Source organism: Streptopelia decaocto, assembly GCF_964273445.1.
Source record: "Streptopelia decaocto genome assembly, chromosome: 17".
Taxonomy (NCBI): Eukaryota; Metazoa; Chordata; class Aves; order Columbiformes; family Columbidae; genus Streptopelia; species Streptopelia decaocto.
In genome coordinates this window covers 4,053,472-4,068,448 of record NC_138672.1, presented here as the reverse complement: position 1 = coordinate 4,068,448, position 14,977 = coordinate 4,053,472, and the positions used below count along the sequence as shown (strand labels likewise).

Below are 14,977 nucleotides of genomic sequence, written 5' to 3'. Positions count from 1 at the left end.
AGTTCCTCACTGATGTAAATTAACAAAGTTCTTTGGAGGTAGCCAAACTGAATTGATTTACATCAACTGAGGATGTGCTCATTTCTCTGCCAGAAGCATTTCAGCTCATCTTTGTGTCTTTGTCTTTAGTTAGTGGTTGTTGCTCTGGATTTGCTAACTAGCGTGGTTGTGTGATAACCACATTGTGCTTGGTGATGCTACCTTTGCTTGTGGCCTGGATTCAGTCTCCAAAAAAAGAAGTACCCATCTGTTTTCTCTGTTCTTAGAGCTCTTTAATGCAAAGCACACAACTGTTTTGTGGAAGATGTTAGCTCTATTTTGGTGTATTTGGGTCTATTATCAGGCAATTTTAACTTGTAATTTACCTCTGTTTAGCACTAGTCACACCACCTGGAGAATCAAACAATGAAACGTCATTTAACCCTACCAGTCCTGCACCTACAGAGCTGAGTTATTTAACACACCCCAGCACCGATTCTCATGCTCTGCTTTTGGTGCCCACTGACCTTCCTATCTCAGAAGCCACTGGTGCTCTTCGTGACCTTAATATAACACACAAGACTTCCAGTAGTTTCACCCTGTCTTGGGCAGCACAGGATGACGTATTTGACCAGTTCTTTATCACTCTGAAAGACCTGTCCAGTTTAAACAGAACACAGGAAATCATTTTGCCTGGAAACCATCGAGAAACAGAGATTACCCATCTCACAGCTGGCACACAATACCAGATTAACCTCCATGGAAGCACTCACGGTCAGCTCTCTTGGTCCCTGGGAGCCCTAGCTGCTACAGGTATTTTCTATGGATTCATCAGCCGTATGTTCATTTTCTGCTTTGAAATAGAGAATTTCATTTTCATGCTGCTGTTCCACTGCAGAAATGCTAGGCTTCATGAGTGATGCCTTTCTTCTTAGTTGTTTTTTAAATTTCTTTTTGCACGGGTTAAAACTTATTGCTATGGAATGAGAGCCTTGCGTGGTGCAGCATGGACGATGCCTCATGCAGCTTTTAAGGTCATGTAGCATCGATTCTCTCTTTCCAAATTGCATGCGAAGAGAGACATCGATGCATCTGCTATTTACAGGGCACATGAAAATAGCAAGATGCTGCAGGTATTTAGCTGGATTGTGGCTCAAACACAAGACAGATTGCCGGGAGGGTGCAGTTTGCAGCAATGGCATGGAAGTGGTGATGTCAGAGAAAAAAAAGATTGTAACACATTGGGAGTATACATTTCTGAAAACTTCTACCTTTTATCCCTATTTACATGAATTTCATGAGGAGACAGGCCAATAGCCACAGGGCTCAGTTCAAGAATAATCAAAGTACCAGTGCGTAAGTTCCTACCTGGAGAACCCAGCTGGAGACTAATACCTGTTCGTCACCCCAAACCAAATTCACAACATGAGATAAATATTTACACAGGAACACACAGATTATTTCACACCTACTACAAGGCTAGAGCATTTGCATCTCTCAATGGTTTGTTCTCTCTTTTTTTTTATTTTTCATTAAGAAACATCATCCCTTGATAACATATGCCATGACGTTGTCATTGTTTTTGTCATGTATCTTAGATGCTTTATGGATGAGGCTTTCGGAGGTCTCCAACAGTCGGTGCATGATGTTGTATGAGAACTCTTGATCCCTTGGGAGCATGATGGGGTTGTGCGCGCTTCCAGTTCAGATGTGCATGAGAAACAGACAGGAGCCAAAGGGACTCTGCATCTTGGATGCAAATGAAATGGAGCCTTCGTCAGAGAACTCTGAATTGCTTTTAAGCTGTAATGTTTACTGCATTACCTACAATACTCAAGCTTTTGCTTGAAAGATTTTTACTGCAACTTTTGGTTTAGTTTCATTTTCATTTGAAGGAAATGTTTATTTCTTTCTGTTGCCACCAAAACATTATTTCTGATACAAACAGATGTTTTTCTGTCCTGTTTTCTCTTTTTCAGCTAAACAGTTCTCTTTTGACAGGATTCATATTCCGTCTCAATGTGTCTCATTTCAGTTCCTGATAAAGCAAACCAGCTCTGGATTAATGTTTTGTTGTTGTTGTTGAACGTTGTTGTGTTATTTCATAAACAATCTCTTCCTTTTTAACAGGATGGGAAAAGCTTGTCAAAACTTTTGCATTCCTGAGTAGTAGCAATTTGCTATACATTACTGAATCTTGCTGAAGATACTTGGCTGTGATTTATGAATGCTCAACCTCTGAAAATACAATCCTAGCTAGCTGTATAAGGCTATGCAGTGGTCATACAAGCAGCACCCTGTTTTTACAGGGGGGAATTTTACTTTAATAAAGTTGCTGAGCCTCAATTTTATTCCAGGACCACTTTACTTTCTGCCTTAAAATATGCATAAAGCTTAAAGTTGCAGTTTACAGCTAACAGATCAGATACATTTCCCTCCTGTATTGTCTTTTATAAATTCTTAGTCATGCAGATTGGGATTATTCAGCTAGACTATTCTTCTTATAATGCTTATGTATTGACAGTGCAAGTAAGAAAAGTGCTAAAAAGTCATTGCAGTCCACAGGCCAATAATAGATCATATAGCAAGATTTTCCATGTAGAAAAAACAGACATTATTCTGTCATTTTCCACTGTTCCCATGCTAATTTGAAGCAATTGTTTGCATTTCCTCTGTAAACAGAGGACTTTCTATTCTTACTAAGAAAATGACCTAAACTTTCAGATTTAACAGCATCAGAGACTTAGCTCTGATGGTTCCCAACTTGGCCACATTGATTTCTGTGAATGCAGATTTCAATTTGAGATAAACTTCAGTAACTCTGAAAATCCAAGCATCTCTGCCCCCAGAAAGGTTTTATGGACAGAATAATGTAATATAAGGAAGACAAATCCATTCAGCTAATGACATACAGGCATGAAGGAATTTTCTTCTTTATTGTTTTGGATCGGAAATAGTTTGGAAGAATAAATAGCATCTTTCACATGGGCGCAATTAAAAGCATAAACATCTGAGTCTCTACTTTCGTAAACTCAGTGTCTTCCTACCCTTACAATGGGTGTTATTGCAGTATTCAGTCACTTCATAATGGCAAATAAGGAGTTGTTAATAGTACATAAAGTGGTTATAGTGATACCTACTTGTCTCTTAGGGGGTTGTAAGTGATGTTGACAAAACACTTGCAACAGTGAGATGGTCAATAAACTGCTTCCTGTAAGCAGTCTTTTAGTACTAGTATGATTATTATTATGGTTCTTTTCTTTCTGTTCTATTTTGCCATGTCTCTGAAGAGAGTTACAAGTTATATGGGGCAGCTGAGAATGTAAATGTGTGCGTGTGTCTCTGTGGCACCGCTTACAAATGAAATTCATTAGCACAGAACATCATTAAGTAATACCTCATCACCTCTAGCCTGTAATCTGAGTAACCGATTGACTCTCTGTCCTTATTCAGAGGAGGAACCTGAGCTGGGACAATTTTCAGTGTCAGAGACTGGCTGGGATGGTTTCCAGCTCACCTGGACAGCAGCCGACGGGGCCTACGAGAACTTTATCATTCAGGTGCAGGAGTCTGACAATCCCGAAGAAATCCGGAATATCACGGTCCCAGGCAGCCTGCGCGTTGTGAATGTTACGGGCCTCAAGGCCAACACACCTTATAACGTCACACTTTATGGTGTGACCCAAGGCTACAGGACCAAACCCCTTTCTGTCGAAACCATGACAGGTATCTTTGCAAGTCGCTCATCCCGTCTCATGGCTCCTTTTGCAGACAGGTGTGAGCCGGAGCTGTTGCAACCGCTCAGCAAAGCTTGCATGGCTTTACATGGGGTGCACTGGGCTCAGTAAAGCGTGGCTGAATGTCTCTGGCATGGAAATGTCTCATGATGGGACTTTCCAATAAGAGTTTCAGTGACCCCATGGAGCCCTTTGCTTTTAGGAATGCTTTTCCCCCCGCTTCACTTCAGAATGGCTTGTTTTATTCCCTTTACTCACTTTTCTGCTGGTTGACACTAACCCAGCTGGCTGTTGTACATGCTCGGGGAAGCCCAGGTTGCCTTGTAACATCATAAAGATCTGTTCTTTATAGTGCAGATTATCAAAGCCCAAGAGTACGTTTAGATTTTACCATTCAGAATCTACATCTGAATCCACCAGCTTCAGTGTAAATACAAACTCAGGGGTATAGTGTGTGCATCAGTCTCAAGGGCAAGGACAGACACCTTCTGTATGTTCTTATATAGAAAAGAACACAAGTGAATTCCTACCAAGAGTAATATTATATATTAAGTCACATGAGGTTATTGAACAGTCTGGCTGGTCTGAAAAAGATACAATGCAAGACCAAATTCAGCAGAACTACCGTTGCATAAAACTGCATCAACAAAGGAAGATAACCCCACATTATCAGAAGGCTGCGTGAAACTAATCCAGAGCCACAAAAATAATTTCCTCGTTGATCTTGTGAAGACTACGGCTTTAAATGAGAGCTTATCATGAGCTCTGACTGTGAGAAGTAAATATGTACTTATGTCTGTCCTGTATGGCTCACTGACTGTTCCAGGTATTATGTTCATTGGTAAAGAACAGGGTATGAATTAACGGGCAATAAAAGGGCACCTGTGTCCCTTCTTTCAGATACTTTATTGTGGACAATATCAGCGGCCTCTGGGCTTCCTCACAGACCTTTGCAACCTCCTGTGATTGCAACATGGCCAGAACTTGCTCATATTTGATTTTCCCCAGCACAGTAGGGAATAAAAGTTCACATCAAAACTTAACAGAATGAAAACATTAAATGAGCTTGCTTGTTTCAATAATGCTTTAAGCAGCCTGGCTTAGGTAGAAATGTGTCTGGCATGAGGTGCTGCTTTGGGCTGCGTCCTGCTGCAGGCTACAAGTCCTGTGCTTTGAGTCCCCGGGGTGAGCTGGTAGCAGATTGTCCATTGAAAACAGACAAACGTGGCTGGACTAAAGAGCCTGTACAGGGACAAACAAGAAAACAGACATCATGGGTGTCCTGCCTAAATATGCATGTGCTCTCTTGTTACTGACTTAATGAAAACAGCAGAAGATGCCCTGCTGAGGTTTTCCCTTCCCTTTCTGGGTCATGCTCAGCACCCGGCTTTTCAAAATTTTCCCTTTTGGGGACTTCCAATTGTCAGAATTTTCTGAGCCTTCCTGTAACGCATCAGGAATGTCTACAGAGAGGAAGAAACCCCAAGGCAGCTATCACTGCTTTGCATTTTGGTGCCAGCTCCAAAACTACACGCCAGCTTTCAGAGGCTTAAGCTGAAAGGGAAAGTAGAAGAGAAAACACCCACAGTGTTTTCCTTTGCATAAAGAAAATAGCTCTAGTTTTAGCTTTTCCTGAAACTGGAAGCTGACTTTTCCAAATGCCCTAGGGACATTCAGAAAAGTTCTTTTGCATCTGCTTTCATGCTCAGACTTTGAAGGCACATGGCTGCTCCTGGAGGTAAAAGAAAATAACCATAGCTTTAAAGGTTGTATTTATTTTTTTCCCCCTTTTTTCTTATTTAACATTTTAAGATGCCTTCATTGGCTTTCTTCCCCTTAGTACCTGTCTGCTTATAGCAAGCTTTTGCTCAAACCCTTTTCTCCAGCGGCAGCTCGGGGTGCTGCAGCATGAGCAGAGAGCATCACGGCATTTCTGAGCAGGAGGAGTTTGGGACTGTCCCCCTCTGACCAATGTTGTTTCCCTCCTCAGGAGCGCACCCAGAAGTTGGTGAGCTAACTGTTTCCGACATTACTCCTGAAAGCTTCAACCTTTCTTGGACAACCACCAATGGGGACTTCGACGTCTTTACTATTGAAATTATTGATTCTAACAGGTTGCTGGAGCCCATGGAGTTCAACATCTCAGGCAATTCAAGAACCGCTCATATCTCAGGGCTTTCTCCCAGCACTGATTTTATTATCTACCTCTATGGGATCTCTCATGGTTTCCGCACACAGTCAATAAGTGCTGCAGCTTCAACAGGTACATAAAACCTACCTCAATACTAACTCTCCTTTCTTTTAACTCTTCCTTACAGGTTGTGCCCCTTCCCCTGCCCCCAGCTACCCCGTCAGTCTTGCCCATTACCAAATCCTCTACCTCATGGTTTGACATCTTGTAAGGAAGACCTACCGGAGACATTTTGCACTGTGAATGTTAATCCACGTCACATCCAGCAAAGTCTGTCAGTCACGTTGTGATGCGATTTCATTCACACAATGAGTTTGCTCTTGTTCAACATTAAGGTTGGGGCAACTTGTGGCACAGATGAGAAGCAAAATTAATTTCCCAGGAGCCAGGTGGGAGATGATTTGTTATGTTAGCCTTGCAACCCGTGTTTGCATCTGGCACACAGCACAGAGGAGACACTATTTCTCCCAGATAAGCTGATTTCTAGATACAGTTTTTATCCTGATTCTCTAAATAGATTTCAGGCACATTTCACTCTGTGACAGCAGACTTCTGCAGCCAGATGCAGTGCTTGAATTCATCTTTAGAATTCAGTTTCCATGGGTTGGTGCATTGTGCATCTCGAGGTTTTACACTTAACAGCTTTTCCAGAAAAGACAGGGAAGTCAAATGGTTGATGTGCTCTAACCAATTACAGCACAAAAGTGGAAGGAGAGGACTAGACAATGGAAGCAGAAGGTGCATTCTAATAGTAGGCAGATAACAGGTCATGTTGTGATCATTTAGCATCTTTACCAAATTTTGCCTGCTGACATGATCTTAGGAAAAGCTGTCATAGCTATTTGCCATAGCAATAGATTAACATGGTCAGTGACCTCAAACACAATATCAAATTTCAGCGATCAGATAATACAGAGTTGCAGTTTCTGGCATCAGTAGATTGTGAATATTCTCACTGAATCATTATTAACATGGGCAGGGTCACTGCAGGGACTGTGATATGGAAAACGTTCAGAGACACAAGGCTAGATGATTATTTGATTTTGTTACTTTGAGTTTTAATAACTGCAATACGTTTCCATTTGTTTTTCTTCCCGTAGTAGAGGAACCTCTCCTTAGCAAACTCACTGTATCAAATGCTACCTCAGACAGCATGTCACTCACATGGGAAGCGCAGGACAGTGCCTTTGACCATTTTATTCTAGAAGTCAGAAACTCTGACTTCCCTTTGGACTCCCTGGTGCACACAGTGCCAGGGGCCTCCCGGCGCTATGTAGTCACCAACCTCAAAGCTGCCACTAATTACACCGTCCAACTCCATGGTGTAGTTGATGGGCAAGGTGGTCAGACCTTGACAGCACGGGCAACCACAGGTATTTCACTGTTTCGTCTTCCAGGTTTGCTTTTCTCTCTTCTTTCTTTTGCTGTCCACCGAACTGCTCTAAAATGTGGCTCCAACTCATCATCGTTCCTTTGGTAAATTATAGGGTGATCACTGCAAGGGGAGGCTGAAATAAGCTGGGCTTGAAAGCGCTTGGGAGAAGGCAGGTCTGGGACAATGGAAAAGGCTGAAGAAGTGCCCCCAGCATTAAGGGAGTCAGTAGTAAACCATGGTTGGTTTCCTTATATATACACTTACCTGCGAGTTCTGTGTATATATAATTGACTTGCTCCAGATAATGTTTTTCACAGAGTATCTTTGCACTTGGTCTGGAATTAAGTTCTTGTTCATCCCATCCTCACTCACTTTGTTGTGGGTAGGAGGCCTTTATGTCTTTATCAGCCCGAGAGGAACCTGCATGTCATTTTGGTTCTTTGTTCTTAAAACCAAATGTCCTCCAAGACATTTGCATCTCTTGTGGGAGTTTCATGCAGCATGCTGAATGACCAACCAAAACTGCATGGAGTGGTCTGGCCACTTTGTGCTGCTTCTGATGTTCTTCTCTGCCTTGTGTTATGTGTTCCCAGCAGAGAGCAGGGCTCAAGTTTACCCTTTCTTGATGGTCAGCCCACCACTTTGTCACTGGCATTGCCACCTTTGAGTCTGTAAGATCTGCCTTGTTTCACTGGATGTCAAAGCTTTTCCTCTGGTGATGGTGATTCCAGGATGGCAGAAGATCACTAAGACTTGCCTGAAGAGATGATTTCAACTTATTTTGCATGTAGTGTTCTCTGGAGTCTGGATGTCCTGATGTGAACGTGCCTGACTGGATGCAAGTGGCATGTAAAGGAATGTGGCCATTTCGGGATGAGATTGGAAAGGATCGGTTTGTCCTCTCTGATCTGCATGTGGGGCTGATGGCTCCATGCTCGATGTCACTGGGTTCTCCACCCAAGTCTTTTTGCTTTGTGAATATTCTCTCATCTTCTCCCCTGTCTCCAGAAGTACCATGCTTACATGGTGACATCTCCACTGTCAGCCATGAAGGCATTGATGGTCACTGGCTGAGAGCATGACAGCATGTGTCCTTAATTGGGGCCACTTGGATTCACCTCTTCCTAGACATTTTCAGAGAAGAAGGTGGACTATTATTTAGAAGTCTTGCAATGGGGAACGGGAGCAAAAGTTGGAACATCTTGCAGCAGTTCATGTTTAAGTTAAGAAAAGGATTTTGTTCTTTCACTCTTCTCTTTGTTGGTGGGATACATCTTTCATACTTTTCTCCCAGCATGAATCATGTACATAGTTATTCTCCTGTATCTCAGGCTTTTTTGTTCAGTCTATTAGATATTCTCTGATGCTGCCTCATCAGAGGATGAGGAACACCTTATCTGTGGAGTCCAGGGAGGTTTTGGCCTGAGATTAGTGCTGAGATAATCACTGTTAGAATTGAAACCCCCTCATAAACTTTAGAGCCCAAAAACAAAGTCGTATCTACAACTTCAGGCACCAGAACACTAAAAAAGCTGAACTGGGATTTCAAGGATGTCTGGTTTAGACTCACCTAATTCCTGCCTGAATCCTACTTTATCTCCTTCGAAATTGCTGTGGGTTTGTTTTCCCATCCAATTTCCTATGCTGGGTTTTTTTCTATGGTTTCACCACAGGACTGTACACTGTTGGTCATTCTGTAAATCAGGCCCACATTTCATTAGGAAAATTTAGTTTATTTAAGAAAATTGAATTTAAAAAACTAACAAAAAAACCCCCAAAACACAAATTAAGTCAGCACTAATTTCAGTGGCTTCTTTCTAAAACCTTACAAAATAGCTCTTGCAATGCTCTTTTTTCTCTTCAACCACTGCAAAACAAGGCTAAAACATTCAGCCTTATTTTTAAGCATCTATAAACCTCCACTGCTATTAATAATTATTAATAATTCTCAATAATTATTAGTAATTATTAATAATTTCCCCAGCCCCCCGGGATAATGCCGTCTCTTCACCTGTGTTCCTTTCTCCCTCAGAGGCTGAGCCACAGCTGGGCACGCTCACACTCACAAACGTTACCCCCGACAGCTTCAACCTCTCCTGGACCACCAGAGATGGGCCTTTTGCCAAGTTCGTTATACACGTTAGAGATTCCCTTGCAGCACATGAAGCCCAGGAGCTTACGGTGTCGGGAGGTGCTCGCAGCGCCCACGTATCGGGCCTGATAGATTACACTGGCTATGACATTCACATTAAGGGGACAACCCATGCGGGTGTTCACACAGAGCCCCTCACGGCTTTTGTCATGACAGGTATTTGCTTAAAGGTTTGAAGTCTATTTATTGGCTCATAAAAAAAAGAGAGATTTGATCATGAATTTAAAACAAAATATTACTCTACAGCACTGAATATCTTGTCCAGCAGCAATGGTTTTGTTTGCGAACTTTGCGCAAGGAGGGGTCAGACTAGTCACGTTGACTTTAAAAATAATTTCTAAGAAGAGTAATAGTTTGAAGTGAGTTGGGTCCTCCTGAGTCTTTCTCCCATATCTAGTAATCTTTTTTAACTCCTGAAGTTTGAGGGGGAAATTTGTCTAATACTCAGTAGTTGTATCTGAAGGATCCAGAGAGGGCTGAATTTTAGAATATCTCCTGTGATGTCCCCTCAGCACATCTCTAATATCCGAATATTTTGGCCACATTTTGACTGGAATCAAACTGAGTTGTACATCAAATGTTTTGTAGATGATCAAGTAAATGCTACAGAGTTCACTTCGTATATAGTCTATGGCAAACATGTGCTGCTAGCGCTTGTCATATGGACGTCCTAAATAGGATTAGTGGAGAAAATGAGGCCTTTTCCTCTTTCTCCTCTTTTCGTTAACGTGCAGGGGGAACACCAGCTGCAGTAGCATCATCCCTCACAGCATCCATGAAATGTCCATCATCATTTTTCTTAAGGCAAATAGTCACATTTTGCACCAGCTCTGATCTGCCCTGATGACATTCAGTCACTTAGTAAGAAATCAGCAATTCCGCTTTCAAACCCCCTGCTTTTTTTTGCTCCATCTGAGCACAAATGCTCCTTTTTAAAATAAACTGTGGACACTGGTATTTTGAGAGGAAGATTCCCGCAGCTGGGTAAACATGTGGCACTCTACGCAGCAGAAGGATGTGCCAACAGTTCACATAAACCTGCTGGGTTTAAACTGTTGGTATCACTCAACACCTATCCCAGGAAAATAATTTCAGCACTTTGGGCTCTTTATTTGTTTACCCAACCTCCCAGAGACCAAATCAAAATGTGAATCTTGGGGGTTACTTGATTAGAAGCAAATAAGCCACTAAAATGTCTCCAAGTTGAGTAAATTTGAGCTGAATCTCTGGCACCCAAATGTGTAAACATAAAAACATGAGGACTTCCAAACGATAAAACTTTAGGAGGGAATATTTACACCAAAGTCTAACAGAACGTAAATTTCAGCAGCTATGAAATGTCAAAACCAAACCCAAATCCCTTTTCCAGATGAAGTTCTGTGTTTAACTAACTTTATTTTCTTAAGTGAGTGGAATGTGAGTGATGGGGAGGTCAGATGAGTTAGTTCCTGAGCCAAAAAAAGCAAGGTTTGTCAAATGATTTAGAGAAATCCTAGTAATGCCTGGGATCCAGGATCGAGGCCCGTTGATCTTTCTATTTGACTTGTCAGATTTTCAGTGAGCAAAATACAATCAGAAACTATCTTGTGAAAATCTGGCCTTTTTTTTTTTCTTCAGAGACTTGGTGGGAAGGTTTTGAGGAGCTGATCCATGTCTTCTAAACCTTGACAAATGTCACATTGATGGACAGATTATTGCTTTGTTCTGCAGACATTAACCCCAGCCAGTGCAAACTCTGGCTTCTCTCCTATCCCCCACAAAAATCAGTCTTGCAAGTATTTAGTCCTTGCACTGGCTATGACCCTGGTGGATCAGTGTCCCACTTCTGGCAGTCCTTCTGGCATCTCTGACCCCTCCACCATTGCAAAGAAAAGCTGGAGATATTCATGTGAAGTAGAGAAGTGAACAAGCAAAACATGGAAATTGTGAATGCCAAAGCTGGGGCTTCTCCCTAAAGCACCGATGGTCGATACAAGTGGAAGGAGCTGAAAGCTTTCCGCATAGTATTTCTAAAATAGTTTTGGTTATAACTTACAGTGCATGTGTAACAGGAGATATGTGCTTACACAGTGAGCTTGGGAGGAATTTCAATGGAACTTGTGAGACGAGGTGCTGAGACACCCTTAATGAAAATTAGGAATTGAGCATCTAACTTCTGGAGGCTCCATTGAAAATCCTGGTCTTGTGGTCCTGACTATGCACCTCTGTTGAATCCGTACTTTGGGGAAAAATGTGGTTTATGTTTGGTGGAATCCGTAACACTTTCTAATTTGCAATGTTTTTCACTTCTTTTTGTGTGTGTGTGTGTGTTTTGCACCTTCCCTTCTTTTAGAGGCCATGCCCCCACTGGAAAACCTAACTGTCTCTGATATTAACCCTTACGGGTTCACAGTGTCGTGGATGGCATCGGAGAATGCCTTTGACAACTTTCTAGTAGTCGTGGTGGATTCTGGCAAGCTGCTGGACCCACAGGAGTTCCTCCTTACGGGAGCCCAGCGGCAACTGAAGCTTAAAGGCCTTATTACTGGCATTGGCTATGAGGTTATGCTTTATGGTTTTGCCAAGGGGCACCAAACAAAGCCCCTGAGCACTGTGGCTGTTACAGGTACTTTAACGTGAACAAATTGTTCTCTTTCACCCTTTCTCTTGCTTTTCTTTCTCACATGGAAGATGTTTTATGCAATCCATTTGCAAAGTAAACCTTGGCTTTTGCATCCTTTTCTGCTTCATGGCTACATGCAACTCCTCCTGATTTAAGATAGGTTCACCAAGGAAATTCTGTTCTTTTTAACTTCGTGTTTCCCTTTTGTCTTTGTGAGGGACCCTGCAGAGGCGCATGACGTGGGTTGAGGGTGAAAGTTTCTGTATGGTCATGCAGGTACTTCTAACCAAAATCTGTAAAGAAAAACGGCTGCATGTGGGAGCTCGTCTTGTTAACAGCTGCTGGGCACATCAGCATCCTCCAACTTGACAACCGACAGGACCTTCAGGAATTGCCAGACTGGATTTCTTGCCCAGGGCCTCCTTTCTTTCACTCTGTGTGGGTTCCACCCACAGATCCTCGAGTGCCGTCATTGCCACCCATAAAGTGGGCATCTCTCTCCAGAAAGCCTGACCTCATGTTTTCAACCTCATCGTAGCTGCTGTTTTCTAGTGGCACTTGAACTTCCTTGAAAAATCATTGCAGACTGATTCTCTAGCCCCATAACCATCGAGTCTTATTTGCATATTGCTGACTGTGCAGCAGTAAAGTTGGGGGCTGCTTGATTGGAGGTTCATGAGAAAGTATTAAGGAATGTTGTTCTGGGGAAGAAAGAAAGGCGTTGGAGGTGCTGTAAGACAGTCACCACTCCAGCAGCATTTGTCTAGGTAACAATGCCTGACCATACTGAGAGAAACGTATTTTGTAGGTAATCAATAACTTACAGCTCCTGGGATCCTCGTTAATGGGTTAATAGGTCTTACATTTGGATTTCAGCGTGCTGTTTAAGGGATATGAATTTTCATGATTCCCCTTTGCTGCTTTGGTATTTGTATAATATCGAAGCAAAGGATTCATCTGATTGGAAGCATCACAGATACCAAAGTGCATGTAATAAAGGTTTTGCATGAAGAAAAAGACTCTTTTGAGTAGCTTCTGTGTTGCATTCCTAACAGAGAGACCTCACAATATTACGGGCATGCCTGCGGTTCTATAACAAGAGCTTGTTTTTATCCTACACCAAGGTTTCACATGGGTAGCAAGGGAGAAACGCACATAAAACTTACTATTAGCATGTGTAACTTTGCATGTCAGAGGCAAATGGGGTTATGTCCATGCAGTGAATTTGCTATTAAAGAGTGAAAGTTTGAATGGACCTGCACACACTCACATGTCTTCTGCAGTATGTGTATAATGCTAATATTTTTATTTCTTTTTCAATAGCTGGCAGATTGTTTCCCTTTCTTTGAACTGTGGTGGGATTCTTGCAGTATGCTAAACCCAGACCTCGGGCAAGTCTCTGATGAACTGATTTTAGAAGATCATTTCTTTTCCCTACTGCTATCTTCTCCTTTTTTTAGAAGCAGAACCCGAGGTCGACAACCTTCTGGTTTCAGATGCTACTCCAGATGGCTTCCGTCTGTCCTGGACTGCAGATGATGGGGTTTTCGACAGTTTTGTTCTAAAAATCAGGGATACCAAAAGGAAATCTGATCCACTGGAGCTAATAGTACCAGGCCATGAGCGCACCCAGGATATAACAGGGCTGAAAGAGGGGACTGAATACGAAATAGAGCTCTATGGAGTTAGCAGTGGACGGCGTTCCCAGCCCGTCAGTGCAGTAGCAACCACAGGTATTGCGTTCGGAGTAGGAAATGCATAAGATATTAATGCCTTTTTCTTTCAGCATCTCTCCTTTTTGTAGCCAGCTCGGGCTGTTACTGGGGTGTTTGAACTGTCTCCTGCATGTCCCTTATCCAAGTTCCTTATTCAGCGGGGTGTAATTATTTATAATCAGTCATCTCCAATTCCTGCACTTCATCACTCTCTAGTTAATATGGTTCTATTACTTTCACGATCTGGAATTAGGCAGCAGCGTCTAGCAATTAAAGCACTGGCTTTGAGAGCTAAGAAATATTTTCTCTGTATCAGCCTTTTTCACTGGTTTCCTGGGACTAATTGCATATCACCACTTCACAACAATTTACCTCCCTAGAAAAGAGGTACGACAAAATGAATTTACCAGAGTTATTGAGAAGTTTATTTATGGCTTTATCAATAGAGAGGTCTAATCTAAGCATCATTAGTTTAGGCTGATCTTAGCAGGAGCAACGTGTGGCCAATAATTCAAAAGAAACTTGAGTTTCTTGCAAAATCAAAGCTTTGAACTCCCTCAGCAGAAGTTAGTTTATGTTCTTATTCTTGGCTGTCAAAAATTCTGATGTAAATTAGCTTAGTGACTTACCCAGGTAAAATCAGCCAGAAGAAAACACAGCACTTTTGAATGAAGCTTTTTGATTTTTTTTTCTACCAAAATCATGGTTTCATTTTGAAACATTTAAATCTAAAGCAAATGAAGTACTGTCCTGTGACCCAAATTCTTTCTTTTAAAAATTTTTAGCTTGCTGATGTGAAAGCATGATAATTTCAAATCAATCTAATTCCAGAAGAAGGGGAATGAGATGGGGAGAGTTAAGTTCGGTGAGTGAGGAATCCAACAGAAACACATGAAAGAGGCATTTGCTCAGCTAGAGCTGTGTGCTCCAGACAACACACAGAAAAGGAACAACGATAACTCAGGATTGAACAGCTTTTCCTGGAATAGCACAGCCTCATGATTCACCTTAATGTCTGCAGTGCCAGTTGGTAGCATGGAAAGGCACATTTCCAGGTGGCTCCACTGATTGCACCACATCCCTTGAATAAACAGCAAGGGCATATATATATACACTCCCCCTGACATTTACATGAAGCAGAACGTGCATCCATCACCAACCACCTTTCTCCAGGCTCATATGGGTCGCCTCGTAATAGAGAGGGATGTTTAAAGTCACTTGTTAGC

At 42.1% G+C, this 14,977-nt stretch overlaps 1 protein-coding gene across 4 annotated transcripts in view; it reads left to right on the top strand.

The window, feature by feature from the left end:
• The window catches only part of TNC (tenascin C), a 67,208-nt gene that overhangs the window by 39,972 nt on the left and 12,259 nt on the right, over positions 1-14,977 (top strand). Inside the window, exons 11-13 of one of the 4 annotated variants that reach the window (XM_082067502.1) lie at positions 3,433-3,705; positions 5,707-5,979; positions 13,497-13,769. The exons of 1 other annotated variant lie outside the window; for it this stretch is intronic. In XM_082067502.1, the coding sequence (XP_081923628.1) occupies positions 3,433-3,705; positions 5,707-5,979; positions 13,497-13,769 (819 nt within the window). The remainder of the gene's footprint in view (positions 1-3,432; positions 3,706-5,706; positions 5,980-13,496; positions 13,770-14,977) is intronic. 2 more of the 4 variants (XM_082067503.1, XM_082067504.1) reach the window with 2 other exon arrangements.